This window comes from Chenopodium album, chromosome 25, assembly GCF_948465745.1.
Source record: "Chenopodium album chromosome 25, dcCheAlbu1.1, whole genome shotgun sequence".
Lineage (NCBI taxonomy): Eukaryota > Viridiplantae > Streptophyta > Magnoliopsida > Caryophyllales > Amaranthaceae > Chenopodium > Chenopodium album.
Window position 1 is genome coordinate 20967657 of NC_137858.1, and position 17456 is coordinate 20985112.

The window sequence follows — 17456 nt, forward strand, 5'->3', positions numbered from 1 at the left end:
AATCCTTTTAAGTACTTTTTGTTGTAAAGTTCCTTTAATTTAACAACTTTAATTTTGAACTTTGAAATGTTTTATTATTTTTTAATTTGAGGAAAAATAAGATTTTTTCTATATATAGTTAATTGAATATCTTTGAATCATAAATAATCCTTTCGTTTTATGGTTTTAGTCAATCTTCTGACTATAAAAAATTAGAGGGACTTTTCTAAATTTCTCTTTATATATAAAAACAAACATAGTCACATGAGATAGAATTTTATGCGTTGATGAACACTTTATTAATATCTAATTTTTAAAATTTTTATTAGAGTAAAATTAAAGATATTTACCAAAGATTTACATTGATATACGTAAATGGGACTAACGTTATGAAACGAGGGGAGTAACATACTACAAAATGTTTAATAGGGTTTTCCTAATAATATATTTTTAAATATTAGATTTTAAAGATGATTATTAACATATTAAGAAAAAACAATCGAACATCATTACAAACTAGCAACTCAAGACATTGCCCAAGCTACACAATAGTTAAAACATCAAATACTAAAAATAGTGAAACCCCAATCTAGTTATTCTCCGTTTTTTAATACTTGCAACACTTCCTTAAAATAAAAAATGTCACAATACTTGCAACACACTATAAATAGAAAGTTATTTTAGGAAATAATTATATTATTTATCTTATTTAAAACACATGACCCACTAAATTACACTACTACTAACAACCACTTATCCTATTTTAAAGTGTATTATATCATGTGAACCCCACATTTCTTAAATACCGTGAAAAAGTGTGTTGCAACTATTAAATAAATGGAGGAAGTACTTGTTAGAGACTTACTATAACACCTTTTCTATATATCCAAGCATACATAAAAATAAGTGCACTCAAGGATAGTTTTTTGCTCTTTGATAGATATTTTTGCCCATTTTATGATTTTAAAATGAGCATAATATAATGTTAAATGAGTAGAAATTTCCCTTACTTGTATTCTACACCCTAGTGTATATAATTTCTTTTTTATCTTACGTTATTCTAAAATTTCATTGGCCATTTTTACATTATTGTTGATGATATAGACAAACTCCAATCTTTCACCAAAAAAAAAAAAAAAAAAAAAAAAAAAAAAAAAAAAACTCCAAATTACATAAAATCAAAATCCTATTATGTACATTAATTGCATCAGGGAAAAACGATTCTGTTCAATACATTCACATATTACATTTTTCCTACATGTGGTTCCAGAAAACTTGAAAACTACATGAAGTATGATGACTTTCAGCTTCATAACTGTGCAGAATCCCATCATATTCTGTCTCAACTATTACATCATTAATTCATTACCCATTGCCAATCAAAATTTATCTGCCTTCACAATGGCTACTTGTAGGCCGAATTACCAGCAGCGATAAGGCGATTTGTCGAAGGACCAAAAGAAAGCATTAGCTTGATGCCTTTCATGTCACAACAAAAATAGTTGGCGCCCAGATGTCTTCAAATGCTAACCACTGCTGCGTTTAAAATGTTCCCGTATAAATCTTTCGGCGTAAAAGGGGTATTTATTTCGAATATACTCCCGTAAACATTTCTGGTATGAGAAGTCGATCCATCCACCATCCGTTCTTACAACAAAAAGACACCTTGAATGTCGAAATTGAGGATGCCGGTCAACCTTTTGTCAAAAGAAATGAACATTAGTCAAAGCTAGCATGCTGAGCATCATCCATTATATATCAATCTCTTAATAGGACAGCATAGACTTACTGTGAATGAGAATTTTTCATGCATAACAGTACAATGCCTTTCATGAGAACTTATTTCTAGTGAATCATACCTTAAAACAAGAATACCACCTAACCTTAAATGATCACCATACACCCCTAAAACGAAAGCCAAGGATAGCAACATCAGCATTTCACCCTTAACAAAATGATGAATAATTGAAGATCAAATGAGGTCCTTCTCTTTACTATAACAACTTATATGAAAGAAGCATATGAGAGAAGCCAGTAAAGTTCTGTAATTTGTTTTTCTATTTCATAAATTGATAGTTTCAATAGGTATTATTTATGGAGTGTTATGTACAACAAACTGTCTTTCCAATTAAATAAAAGCTGCAAATAGGTAACAGAAGGAAGGGGAAAGGGAGGGATGAACAAATCCCTGTTCAGTAGAAGAATAACACTTACAATTACTGTGCTACATATAAAAAAGATCCACATAGGAAACCAGCACAAAATATTGTATGTATCAGACAACTATCAAAGTTTCCTGCAACATCACAGATTTAAGGACCATTTTCCCCTTGAACTTCCAACTCAGAAGCATAACGTCAATACATTTACATGACAAGAGATCCATGTATCATTGAGAGGTCTTTTGGTTGGGCTCTAAGTTGAATGAATGTGATACCTCATCCTTCCCTCAACCCCTTGAATCTCTTAACTATGGAACTACCAACACAACTTCCACTATAGGAATGAGATCTAGCATGGATAATTCCCTTAAACAACACAGCCATACAAAACTGTACGATGTTCATATTAGTAAAACCAAAACAACCACACAGATATAAGGAATCTAAATATTAGAGTTCATGGCTAGGTATATGATCTTATCAAGGTGTAGTTGTCGTCATAAGCAACATAATTATTAGTAATACAAGCCATTTCAATTCCTACAACAACGCAGTATGAATCCTACCACAAGACAAATTTACACAGATCCAAAAGTATGCAACCTAAATTCTTAACTAATAAAAAGTATACCTTGTTTGAACACCCATGTTTACCTAGTAATGGATATACTAATGAGAATTATTATTAAATGAAAAACTAACATTAGAAATAACAGAGATATGCATAGCAGGTTCTTGTCATATTAATAATAGTCACATTCGAAGGAACTATTTCTGCATAAAATGCAAAAAGACTTCAAAATTCCTCAAATTTGTTAAGTTTTACAAAAAAATTCAATCTACCACCCACATCATCAACAAAGATTCTAGCCTTTATATTTATTTATTTAATGAGTCAACAAAAAACTAACATCATCAGTTGAGCCACTGATCGAATTGGCGGCTTTAGATTAAATAAACTTATTGCCTTGTCTATCTTAAGGGAAAATTAGAAGAAATAATAAAGAAATAAAAATAATAATAAAAAAAAAAAAAAAAAAAAAAAAAAAAAGAGCAGCTTCCTCCACCTGCCTGTATTCTGTTCCACCACCACCCCTGCAGCACATCAACGCCTACATCCCTTGTCAGCTGTCACTGACCTTTGCCAAGACCCGGTTCTTTGCATCAACCACCACCATATGTTTATATATCTATAGGAGGAAATTTAGGAAAATCTGCCATAAACAACCTTTTTAACAATTTTTTTTGCAAGAAATTACCTTTTACAAAAAACTTGTAACAAACCTATTTTTTTTGCACCACATACCAGATTTTGGCAGACTTATATTTTCAAGCATTGACCACCCACTTGCATGACGTGGGTGTATTTCATGAGAGAAAAGTTTTCAAAAAATTTAAAGCATTGGCAGAAGCTCAAAGTGGCTGTAAACTACAAAAAATCAGATCAGATCGAGGCAAAGAATGTACTAACTCTGAATTTGGTGTTTTCTGTGAAGATGAAGGAATTGAACATCAGCTTACAGTGGGTTATACACCTCAGCAGAATGGAGTTTCTGAATGGAAGAATAAAACCGTGATGGAAATGGCTCACTGTATGTTAACTTAGAAAAATCTGCCAAAAAAATTCTGGGCAGAAGCAGTTACGCACAACTGTATATTTGCTAAACAGGGTGCTCACAAGCCAAAGGATATCGACTATTCAATTTTAGCAATAAAAAGATCATGATCAGTCGAGATGTCAAATTCAGTGAAGATGCAAGTTGGAATTGGGAAGAGAAGTTTGAGAAGAAATTTCTTCAAGTTGGCAGTGACGTGCATGATGAACTTAGAGATAAGAATACCGAAGAAGTTCCTTCCACTCCTATACAAGCTAAAAATGGCAGTGATGAAACTAGTGATGACGATAATGACACGGGTCCAAGAGGTAAAAAGTCTCTCTCGGATTGAAGGGCAAGAAGAAAAGGTGTGCAAGCTGAAGATACATTAGCTCCAGTGGCTAGGCTTGACAGTTAAACTCTGATTGCTTTACAGCTCAAGAGAATTGGAAGACTTATCAACTTGATGTCAAGTCTGCCTTTCTCAATGGTGAACTCGAGGAGGAAATTTACATTGAGCAACCTCCCGGATATGCTATTAAAGGGCAAGAAGAAAAGGTGTGCAAGCTGAAAAAGGCTCTTTATGGGCTAAAAGAAGCGCCATGAACATGGTACATCAAGATTGACTCATATCTACTTGCACAAGGGTTCAACAAAAGTAAAAATGAGTACTCTCTATGAAAAGAGTCAAGGAGAAAATGATTTGCTCATTGGTTCACTCTATATTGATGATCTTCTTGTCACGGGAAACAATTCAAAGATGATCCTCTCTTTCAAGGAGGAGATGAAAAGGAAGTTCAAAATGATAGATTTAGGCTTAATGAATTATTTCCTAAGGATGGAAGTTCATCAAGCTGCTCCACGGAAATATACAAATGATGTTCTAAAGAAGTTTCATATGCAAATGAGTGAACCAAGTAACGTCCATATGGGTGCTGCCGGCTCAAGTATGTTGAACCTAATGATTTTGATGATGACACAACCTCGCTTACTTACAAACTAATAAGAGCTTGATTGTTTAAGTGTGTGATCAGATGCAATGACTAGGAGAACTAAGTGTCGTGCAAAGATACCATGAGGAACAAGAAAGCCAGAAACAAAGATATCCAAAAAGAAAAGTGCTTCAGAAATGAAGACTTGACAAGAAAGGAAGAAGAGAAGTTCCTTTCAAAGAACAGAAGCCTCGGAGTAGAAGCTACATCAGAGAAACACGAAGACTAAATATATTTTTATATTTTAGGATTTATGTAAGTACAAGAAATTAGTCACACTCGAAAATAGTTGTGTGGAATTGGTCTTAGTGGATAAAATTGTGCATGCTAGTTTTTAGGAAAATTATTCTCTAAACGATTATCTTTTTGACAAATAGATTTTATTTCTATTCCGATTTTCGAAAATATTTTTTTGCAAATAAAATCTTATTCCATGTTTTCCAAAACTTGCGGCTCACTCCCCATGATCTCTTTCATATCATGGTCAAGTACATTGAGGAGTTCATGCTTCTTTGAATTAAGGAACATGATCTTCTTAGTGGGTTGGAGTAATGGTGCAATGGAGTTGCTGCACAAAGAGGATTTTCCAAAGCATTTATTGGTCTATAAATAGTTCTCGATTTAAGTTGGAAAAACTCACCCTTGCTCACATAAGTTTTCAAGCTTTTGCTTTCTTAATTTGAGTTAAGAGTCCAATTCCACATTAGTGAAATAGAGTGTTCTTATGTTCTTATACTAGAGTTATTTTCTTACGAGTTGTATTTTGGGGAATGGGGAAGTTTGAGTGAACTTCTGTTTGTGAGAAAGAGAAGAGAGAAGTGAGAAGAGAGAAATAGAAGAGAAGAGTAACAAGTTAGGTGACTTGTTCCTCGGGGGCTTCAAGTTTGTTCAGGATTTATTGCCCTATTCTAGTGAATATTCTTTTCCTAAAATCCCAAGTGATCGTGGTTTTTCTCCTTGATTAGGGCCGAGAAGTTTTCAACGTAAAATTCTCTCATGCACTTTAGTTCCTTCAATTTATCTTTCTGTTCCTTTAGCTTACTTAGTTTTAATTCTGCAAAAAGTTTGGCTAAACTGTCATACTACAATTTAACCCCCCCTTCTTGTAGTATTCATTGAATCAACAAAGTATATAAGAGGAACCTCAGATTTTGGTGTTATGTTTAACGCAAGTGCAAACTCCAAATTGTCTGCGTATTCAGGTGGTTCAAACAATGACATGAAAAGTACTATAGCCTATGCTTTTTCACTTGGATCTGGAGTGTTTTAATGGATTTCGAAGAAACAAGAAGTAGTAGCTCAATCCCAGCTGAGCCGGAGTACATTACAGCATCGGCAACTGTTAATGAAGCTGTGTGGCTAAGGAAAATACTTTACTTGCTAAGTTGACAACAAATGAGCAATTGCAATCTCCAAAATCTAGTTTGTTTTAGCAAGACAAAGCACATAAAGATTAAGTATTAAGAACTTCGAGAAGCTAAGCAAGAGAAAGAAGTGAAGCTGATTCATTGTCCTACTGCTCGATGACACTTTGACCAAGGCTTTACCAAAAAGCAGATTTGACTTTCTCAGACTCGACACTTTTAGTGTTGAGGAGTTAGTGAAGCAGTGAAATAATTTGAATGTACTTGAGTTATTAGGAGTAGTTAAAATGCCAAAAGTTGTGACTCTTTATTGCATCACAATAATGTAGAAAGCATCCCTCACCCTTATATAAAGTACTCATGTACTCCCTCCGTTTTTAAATACTTGCTCCATTTCTTCATGCGCGAAGTTTTAGGAAAAATTGGACAAAGTAATAAAATTTGGAGGTAGTGGGGTAGGTGGAAGAATAAAAAATTGTAAAAAGCAAAAGTAATGGAGAGAATGGGAGGAAAGAAAATACGTGTTGAGTCCACTAAAAAAGAGAAATTAATTAAATATTGTAAAAGCTTTCCAAATAAGGAAATGGAGCAAGCACTTAAAAACGGCCGCAAATGGAAAGTAGAGCAAGTATTTAAAAACAAAGGGAGTACATATCAAAATAATATAAGAAATCTTCTTACTTTCTTTCCACATAAACTGTCCATCTTTGCTCTAACTTTATAGCTTTGCTCTAACTTTATAACAGAGTTTTAAGAGAATTTAATGTTTAATTAATAAATTTACTCCCTCCGTTCCTTATTTACATTCATGCTTTCCTTTTTAGGTATTTCAAAATTACATTCCTACTTTTCTTTTTAAGTAAGTAAATTTTTACCAAATATCCCAAATTATCCCTATTTTTCTGTTTTGTAATTAATGCTTTCTCTATTTTCTCATTCTCACTCTTATTAATGCCTTTAAAAAATTCAGAATCCATGAGCATCACTTTAGATGAATATGATTGGTTCTTTTATTTTTCACCAAAAAATATTATTGGTCTTTTTTCTTTTCAAAGGATTGATGGCATGTGCATCATTAATTATTCAATCTTTGTTTTATTCAAAGACGTCAATTAATGTCTTATAATTCCCATTGTACTTTGTTTTATTCCAAGTTCCTTAATTCCCGTGTAATTTTAGAAATAGGAATGTAAAAAAGGGACGGAGTGAGTATCTTAATAAAAAGGTGGAGTTAATAGGATATTGTAGAGTGTATATTATTCATAAGCGTGGGACCCTAACTATGAGTAATGGCGAATTGACATGTAAATTATATTATTGTGAGTCATTGCCAATTTGAGAAATGGGCAACCGGAATTGGGATAAAAGTAAAAGATATGTTACTATGTTAAATTTTACCAAAAGAAGTAACTTGCAAAACGGAATACCAACATCAAATACACTAAGGCAAATCCATTAGCAATGAAAGAAAATACACACAACATATTAAAAACACACACACACACACATATTTTAAACAGCATGTACAAAGATTGCATCACACTTCACAAGATAGTATTTTAAATTTATGCTTACATTCCGTGTTTACAAAACTCATTTTCACCACATCCGCTAAAAGCCATTTTATTATGAATCATTGACTAATATAACTTTATAAAATGATTCTTAACTATTCAATATTATTCAATACTGAAAAACTTTATGAATATATATAAACAATAGATTATTTTGTTGTAATGTTGAATCATATTATCGACTCCAAAGTTAATCAGTAGTGATTACAGATGAGCATCACTCGGGCTAAGACTAAGGAAACTTCTTTATTAGAGTCTAAGTAACCACCTACAAGCATAGGTATATTACACTAACCACTTGACCTCAAAATTGGTAAACTATAAGCAAAGTATTTACTAATGGCACACCGAAAGTGACTCCCCTGTCCCATATAATCCTCACATCAAGATTTACACTAAAGTTTAGGTGAAAATTATAGTTAGCTAATCCAATATCCAATACGAAGAATATTTTTAATAGAAAAGTATATGTGATGAGAAATAGTAATAGAAATTTTTAATTGAATGAGAGGGAGTGTAAAATCCTATGTTTTGGTCACCAGAAAAATATTAGTGGGTCCATACTATAATATAAGACTTGTGTCAACTAATTTGAGATAGATGTAGATAGAAAGTGAGACAATGATATCAGGATATAAGTAGGATGAAAAAAAAGAAGAATAAAAACTACAACAATATGGTGGGGAGATTGAGTCATACCATAATTGAATCTAGTCCACATCCAATTTTATCTTCAGAACGAGGATGATAAGCAAGCAACCTCTCTATGACAACTTTTTCGTCATCAGATGTAAGACGTTCCCCATCCATGTACCTGCCAATACAAAATGTCAACCAGGGTACAATAACCTTAAGAGTCTGTGAGGATCATATAGGTTCATGCAAGTTCTAAGGACTAGATTACTAAGCATGTCAATCGGTTCCACCCACAGCCATAACTCATGATACATGTTTGGGATTACGTTCGTGATAATTACAAATAGAACACTTTTATAGCTGTTTGCAGTTCTTCTTGCTATAAGAAAAAGGCTCTCCTTGAAGTCATTTTCCTCGTTTTTATTACAAACCAAGGAATGTTGTAAATATCAATTCCATGATTTAAAAAAACCCAGCATTATCCTCTGGTAGGAAGTTATGGTGCTCAAGGTTAATGTCGAATCGCTGTATTTAAGAATTCTGTTTTATATTTCAGCAGGTGTCATCTTTGTGTAAACATTAGTTTCAATAACCAGAAAAAGTGATTAAGGAAAAGGACTTTGAGCTAAAATCCACTTCTTTTTTACTTAAAGCTAAAATTTCCTCTTCGAGAATGAAGCTTGTGTAGGACTGTGTCACTCTAGAATTTTTGCATCTCGCTTAGATACGAGGAAATATAATTCTAGGATTCCTCATACAATGTATCGATGTTTCTCCCTCTAATGAATTTTTAGTCTTCAATCAAACGTGGATTATAATATACAGCCTGTATGGTCAGTATTAATAGCAATTAGTAAATAGTTCACTAGAAATTTTGCCATAAAAGTCTCGAGCTTCTGTTGATGAAGTCTAAACATTTTCATGAGGATCATTTCTGCTTTGAATCAGTCTATGCCAAAGAGAAACACACTTTGGTAGAGACACCCAATTACTAATACCTAGGCCACCTCCCCAATCAGCTCTACAGACAGAATGCCATCTCACAAAATGATACCCCTCTAATTAGGACATACCCCAGAACACTTAAAATCTATCATCACCTTCCAATTCTAGCTACACCTATTGAATGATTAAAGAGGCAAGATATATAGAAATGTAAGTAGATAAGATAAATCTGCACAAAACTCATACAACCACATAAAGAAAATACTACTTAGAAACCCACTCTACAAGTAGGTTCCAAAACTACTACTAAAAAAGATTTAAAGACAAGTCTAAAGGAAAGTCATACAAGTATACAACCACATAAAGAAATATAAGCTCTCTGCAACGAGCCAAAAAGCTGCATTGCCATGTGGACTAATCACGTATGAGAGGAGGCGCAAAAGGAACCATTAGGGGTTGTGTGAGTGGAGAAGCGAAATTCAGAAGAATGAGACAAAGTATGGCAGGGGGCTGTCAGGATATTTTGTTCACTTTTTGCTGATTATGTACATATAAAGCCACTGTTTGTAAGAAAGTTCCTATTTTTATTAATCAAAAAGCCTCATTATTTCCCTCCATCAGATTTTATCTTATTTTGCTTATTTATAATTGTGCTTAGTAGTCGTAGTTTGTTACACACTTACATCCAATTTTTTAGATACCTTCTGCTCCTACTCTACAACAGGGCCTTAAATTCTATCCCTTAGGTTTTCCCCCCTAAAAAAGAAATCAAGGAAAGCAAGAGGCAAGTCAAGAAATTCTATCCAAGACAATAGAAGACATAATAATCTTACACCCCACATGGACAAACCATTCCTAAAACAGAGAGCAACTCAAAGACCTGAAAGAGAGTCAATTGCTTTTGATCACACTCAAGATGAACTTTACTACATCATTTTGAACATTCATGCCAAATAGACGTTTGTTGAACGACAAAAGGACATTAATCCTTATAAGAGATTGTTCACAAGATACCCTCTGATATATACATTTTTGATCTTATATGAGTTAAAAAGTTATTCTTCTTTCATAAAATGAGCCAAAAACAAGTATAAGAAAATACAAAATTGATTCTATCATCCCAAGTTTGATCCATCTTCTCTTAACAATCCCACTTTTCATTTTAACTAAGTATAATCCAACTTTTGTATGACAGCTTGAGTTGGGTTAAGGGAAAGGGTAATTTTAGGCGGCACGTATTTGGATTTTTAAAATATGTGTAGATTGTTAGCTAAAGCCTTAGGGCTTTAAAAGTGAGGAATGTAGTTCAAATCCTATCGGAAACCTTTTTAAGAGTAATTAACCTCCATTCAGACAGTTGGAGCGCACTTTCACTCTCTCATCTCTCTCACATTTTCTTTTTTGTTATGGAAGGGGGAGGAATTGATTTTTTACCTCCTTTAGTCTACACACTTCACCCTTGTTTATCCCTACATTTCCATCTCCCAAAATAAATCTTCAAGTCCCATTAAAACATTAATATTAATATAATTCTATAAAATATAACCACCTACCACAACATAAGGGGAAGAGATTGCTTATTTTACTCTTCATCATAATCAATAAGTCTTCAATTTTATCATAAATTCAAAGGCTAAACAATCCAAACAAGGATAGAGCCATAGAGATGTTACATATCTCCCAAATTTCTCAAACTATGGTCTTCAATTTTTATAGAACCAAAATACAACCTTAATAATCAATACTTCTACTTTTTTCCAAGCAAAATAATAAGAATGATTACAAATCCCACACATGTGGAAGTTGAGTAGAGTAGCAATGATGCCTCTTAAACAGTTGTTTATTTATTTTTATAAGACATTCAATGATATCATACTTTCACTAATTGTCTCAATAAAATAAAGATTGATCAAATGATGAAACTCTATACTTTTGTGGAGTATATTTTTTGGAATATACAGGTTGAAAGAATATATATATATATATATATAGAACCCTTCCCTTATATCCATTATATATATTGAATCCATCCCTTCTATCTCTAATCATCTTCTTCTTTGACTTTGAATTCAACCCCCCCCCCCCCCCCCCTCTTCTCTCCCTTTCTCTCTCACTCTTGATTTATCTTCCTATTGCACTCTCAATGGGAATGATTAATTTAGAATCAAATCAATTATATCTTCGAATATATATGCAGAAAAATAAAATAAAAAGTAAGGAAAGGCTCTTTGCTTCCTTTCTGCAATAATCTCGTCTGAATGCCTAAAAACATAGAGACATAAATTCATACTTGAAGAAATGTTCAATCTATCTCTCCTTTAACACGGCAAGCTTTTTTGTTTAATTTGTTTTGTACGTCTTATTTCTTGTTGAAGATTACCCATTTAGAAATAAGCACTTGCACAACAAGTCTATAGGAATTAGTACCCAAAATAGCAAGTAAGCATGCTAATTAGATAACAATGGGTAGCTAAGGGAGATAACTTGTATTAGTATATTGATTGTTCAACAATACAGTGCCTTCAACAATACATTGCCTTCTTTCGAGAGAAAGGTGCTCTCCAATAACAAACTTCTCAACAATATTCAACATGATGATTATTCCTCCTAATGAGGCCTATTTATAGAAAAACTCTCATAACAAACTCTAACTAATTCCCCAAGCTACAACTAATAGGTTATGACTAACATACCCTTCCCCTAATATTGATTCCTTGCATTACCCGCCGCCTAAACTTTCACCTTGTCCTCAAGGTGGATAATAATCATCACTCAATTCCCGGCACCGATGTCACACTTGCTTAGCTTGCTATAAGGCTCCTCATCAGTAATGTTTTGTTTAATCTTCAATGGCTGAGCCATGGTAAAATAATTCTGGGGTTTGCCATGGAAGAATGTCATGAGTAGGATGCAAGAGTTGGAGGTGTAATAGATTGGTTTGTGGCCTACAAGAGGGACCATAGTCATGGGATGGGGGGAGTTTTTAGTGTCAGAGATGGAATAATGTGGGCTAGATGAATGGGTGAGAAGGTTAGGGCTAATAAATGAATTATGAGAAAGGGTGTTGGGTTGGGTCATAAAAAGAGAGTTAGGATAAAGGAGGCTGATATTTTGGGGCTATAAAATGGGCCTATTGACTTTCAAAATAGGATTCAGTGTAAGTGGGCCTTGTGTCTTCACCAATTTTAATTGGATATGCCAGCTGACTCTCTCTCTTCTTTTTGAGCTGAACGTGACCCCAGCACTAGAGTTGTCATCTTATTGTTACTACTCTTGTCAACATGTTGTTTATTTACTATACTGCCCTAATTAGCATCTTTTAGGATTGTCTTCTTTCCCAAGTCATCAAAGCTTCTACCATACTCACCTTCTTCTGGAGTTTTATCTCCACCACCAGCATGCTTGATGTTACCACCGCCACCGGATTTGCCATTGCCAGAATTATCAGATCTACAACCACTCACCATCATTATCGGCCTCTGATTTGAGCTCTTCGACCGGAAGCCAAACATCCCACCACCACTACAATTTTCGACACAACCTCCTGGACCACCACCTGAACCACATCATCCGGCGCCACCTCTCTCAAATATTCCACCATTCAAACCACCAACAAAACCACCTATCTTATTTCTCAACCCATTACTTTCAAAATTGCTGCTAACACCACTCGTGAAATGCACACCACCAATTTTGCCGGTGCAATCTCCTCGATATCTGCAAAATCAACAAAGCCACAAGTAGCTATTGTATTTTCCAGATTTTTTGGCTTGCACACCACCAATTTTGCCGGTGCGATCTCCTCGATATCTGCAAAATCAACAAAGCCACAAGTAGCTATTGTATTTTCCAGATTTTTGGCTTCTCCTCCTTTGATGTCTTTGGCCTCATTGAGGGTGCCACCATGTGAGGGTTGAATATGCCTCCCTAACCCATGGAAATGGTGGCACTTCCTCCATTACATCTGCTTGCTTATCTTCATCCCTAAGCTCTTCTTCCATTTCCTTCAAACTCCAATTTCATGGAAGATAAAATTGGAGAAAAAAACATCATCAATATATTTCTCCACTGATTGTGACCAAATCGGAGCTCCATCCTTTCAGAGAATTGCTCCATCCTTTGTGGATTCTCTCTGTGGATTCCTTCATCCCAAATCGAAGCTCCAGCAACCTCCATTCTATGGAAAAAAAAATGCGGTCGCGGTCGCGTTTGCGGAAACGCTCGCGTTGTCGCGGAAACGGCTTATAACGGTTAAATATAACGGATCGCGGGTTTCGCGGTGTGAAATTCTTATAAAAAATTCACAAAAGCAAAAATTTTAGTTTGTAGAGCGATATTCTTAGTTTTTATACAATATAATAGCAAAAACTATAAAAAATACTAAAGAATGTATGATGTAGACCATGTAATAGTACAAACTATCTAATATAAGATGTATAGCTTAGTTAAAATACTTGTATGAGTACTTTCTATAAAATTAAATTAAAAAAAAAAAAAAAAAAAGAGAGAGATAATGGAGTGTAGGTCCAAAAATACTAAAAATAAAAAGAAAAGGAAGTTAATTGAATGTGGGCTCCAAATGTCTAATATTTCAGCCACTCATTTTTTATTTCTCTCACCTCTCTCCTCTCTCCTCTATATATTTGTCTGTTGAATAGTTCTGATTGTTTGACCATGACCCATCTTCAACCTTCTTCTCCACCATTTATGAAACCCCAAAAGCTTGAAGCCATGAAATCGCAAAAGCATAAAAAAAATAGTATGAACTTCTGAAATTTAGCGGTCGTTAAATGCTTATTAACGGTTCCAGAACGCCGTTCCACCGTTATGGAATAGGAGATGCGCCATGTTGGGTGTATTTTTGACTCGCCGTTATAAAACGAGGTTTTTCGGTTCGGTCTCTCTGAAACCCGTTACAAAGCGCCCATTCTATAACAGAACGACCGAGTTTTGTTTCCATGCTCCATTCCTTTTTTTTTTTTTTTTGCAGTAGCTTAATCCACCGCTGATACCAATTTGCAAGGAATAAGTACCCAAAACAATAAGTAAGCAAGCTAATTAGATAGAAAAGGGTAGCTAAGGGAGATAATTTGTATTATCAAACTGATTGCAGTGCCTTCTTTCGAGAGAAAGGTGCTCTCCAATAACAAACTTCCCAACAATATTCAACATGATGATCATTCCTCCTTATGAGGCCTATTTATAGAAAAACTCAAATAACAAACTCTAACTTATTCCCCAAGCTACTACTAATAGGCTATGACTAACATAACCTTACCCTAATATTGATTCCTTGCAAAATCAATGCTAGATATTCCATTTTTTATATGTGTTTTTTCTAGTATTGCTCATGAGTTGCCTTCATTCTCCGCTAGTTATTTAGGAGCCAAAATCAAAGAGATGATACTTATTTCAAATGAAGGAAGTGTGCATTGCCTAAGGATAACATATCTCCTACACATTGCTTCACATGATCACTTTTAACCATAATGTTTGTCAGTATAACATAAAACCCGGCTCTTATCCTCTCTTTATGTATCAAAAATTCTTCCAGTCCATTTACTTCCACTAAAAAACTTTCTAAAGAGCAGTAATATCAGGCAAACTCTCAGTTGTTCCTTTAGTACCTCCATTATAGAAAACCACTATCAAACATATACAACCTAGCTAAAACTTGGAAAAGAGCAAACCTTCAACCCCACACCTCCCCCCCCCCCTTCTCTTCCTCCATATGCCCCTTAGCAGACAAACTAATAGAGACAATGCAAATCCGTAACTCAACCAATGTTTTACAAAACCAATAACCGAACTATACTTTTAGTATCACTTATAAAGGTTATTCAAGTCTATAACTTTTTGGTCCCCGTAAGCCTCATCACACGTTTTCCACACACAGATAGTAAACAGTGTTATCCATATTGAGGTGTACGAACTACGAAGTTTACAAATTCCATTGAAACAACCAGGAAAATAACCATCAAGAGCAATAACGAATAACCCTTTCACACTTTTCATTTCTATCACGAGAAAAACTCTTTTCACTTTTATTGTTGAAAATAAAGATTCTAATAGGATTTCTAAGGGCGAGTTAAGGTTTAACAAGGTTTAAACCAAAATCGACTAATATCAAAGAGATTCATGTTTGGATAGCAACTTGGATTGAAAGAAAGAGAAGAGGAATGAAATGAAGGGAGAAGATCTAACTTCATTTCCCTCCAAATCTCTCCATTTTGGGAGAGGGATTGTAGTTAAAGAGGGAGGGAAAATGGATCGCTCCTTCCTCCCTTCCTTGCTAAAATTCTTTATCCAAACAAAAGAATTTGTTCCCCTTCGTTTCCCTTCCATCCTTTTCTCTTCATTTCCTTCTATTCAAACAGTATGTTTAAAGATAAGGAGAGCAAAACCCATCCTCCCAAAACAAATACGCAGGTCATATGTTATTCGATGATACTTATGTACCCACTTATATACTAGGACCTATGTTCTTCCGACTCTCCATTTCACCTCAAATACCCGTGAGACCATGCCAAGTGATCCCAAACACGAGTTCGACCATGACTAAAACTTCTAGCAAAGTTTAAATAACATAAATAATAAGATTGGCTCAAAATTAAATTCATCAAATATGTAAACACAAGCAGAGCAATCGACAGAAAACAAACCATAATTTGAACAGAATAAATAAATAATACCTATTAGAGTGGATAATATCTTTGGCAAGAAAAGTAACAGGCTCAATATCCCGAAGAATCTCATCTTCTTTATCTTTCCATTTTCTGTAATTAAGTTCATCGATTCCGTCGAATAATTTGGGAGGCTCTTTAACCCTCAACAAATCACTCGCAGACGAGTATACATCCTCCTCCGAGCGAGTGGACTCAGAAGAGGAGGCTGTGCAGAAGCGACGCCGGAGAGGAGTGAGGAAGACGGCGGTGAGTTTATGATGATTGTGAAGGAAAAGGCGAAGGCGGAGAAGGGGCAGGCCTCGCAGAAGAGGAGGCGCAGCCATTGAAAAGGGGATTGCAGTGCAATGCAACAGCAGAGTGGCGGGGATTACCCCCTCTTTGATAAGAGAGAGAGGATAGAGAAGAGGGAATGTGGAGTTTTGTTTGTCGTTTAAGGGAGGAATTTTGTGAAATTTTTGGGCCGGGAATGGAAGGTAAGATTTTAGGCCCTACTTATCTTTGGCAATTTTTCAGTTAACTAGTTTTGGCCCCGTGCAATGCACGAATTTATATAAAAAATACTTTATTACTACTCCCTCTGTATTTTAGTAAGTGTTACTCTTATCAAATTTGGTCGTGTTTTAATAAGTGTTACACTTCCTTTTTTGGCAAAAAAGTACATTAAAATATATATCTCTCATGGTCCCCACCCAAACCCATTTTTTTTATTGTATCTTTTCTTTCACATTCATTACTTTTTTTTTTTTTTTTTTTTGAAAACACATTCATTACTTTTTTAATAAACTATTAACCCCACTATCTTTCTTTTATAATTTTTTAATACTCCAACTATCCTACTTGCCTCTTATTTTACTTTAGTCAATTAAATTGCCTAAGACTATGTGCTGATCAAACTTAACACTTAAAAAAACACGGAGGGGGTAATAATAATAGTCAATTGAAATAGAGTTAATTGAACTTAAATGATTTATGTAATACTTTTTTTTTACAAAAATTAAATTTATTTATGTCTATCCTTTCAATTCTTATGTGTTACATATATATATATATATATATAAAGAGTTTTAATTTTTTTAATAGAATTTTATTTTAAAAAAAATATTTTGGAGGAAATTTTTTTCACGAAATTATGCCAAGTGTCCCATCCGGTGATTACTTTACTATATTATATAGATAGATAGATTGTTTGACATGTCCATAAAGATTAATAGTACTTAATTGTTTAATCTTCATTAGTGCAGATAATTGAACTTTATGAGGATTTACAAATGGGATTGTTGTTTAGTTAACATCAAAACAATGAAAATGGAAGAAGTATCAATCATGGGAATTAGAATTTCCCAAATAACATAGAAGATATATTACCATGCCCTATTGCCCTTCCCCATTTTCAATTAAAATTCATTGGAACTAGAGTGTACCCGTGCAAAATGCATGGGATATACAAGAAAAAATATATTTAACATACTGAAAGTTGATTTGATGTTGTAACTTAGACTGAAAATGTAATGGTTGGTTTTGGA

General features: G+C 34.2%; 1 protein-coding gene across 2 annotated transcripts; it reads right to left on the reverse strand.

Annotated features, from left to right (window-relative positions):
• Positions 1–1152: 1152 nt before the first annotated feature.
• On the reverse strand, positions 1153–16385 carry LOC145614788 (protein DCL, chloroplastic-like). Of its 2 annotated transcripts, none has more exons than XM_081669851.1 (3): positions 15940–16381; positions 8366–8480; positions 1153–1676 (listed from the first exon to the last, which is right to left on the reverse strand). In XM_081669851.1, the coding sequence occupies exons 1-3, from the start codon at positions 16254–16256 to the stop codon at positions 1506–1508; spliced, it is 603 nt and encodes a 200-aa protein (XP_081525977.1). In that variant the 5' UTR covers positions 16257–16381; the 3' UTR covers positions 1153–1505. The 2 variants fall into 2 exon arrangements, with proteins under 2 accessions (XP_081525977.1, XP_081525978.1); XM_081669852.1 differs by lacking the exon at positions 1153–1676 and adding an exon at positions 3186–3331 and having other exon boundaries at positions 15940–16385.
• Between the last annotated feature and the right edge of the window lie 1071 nt (positions 16386–17456).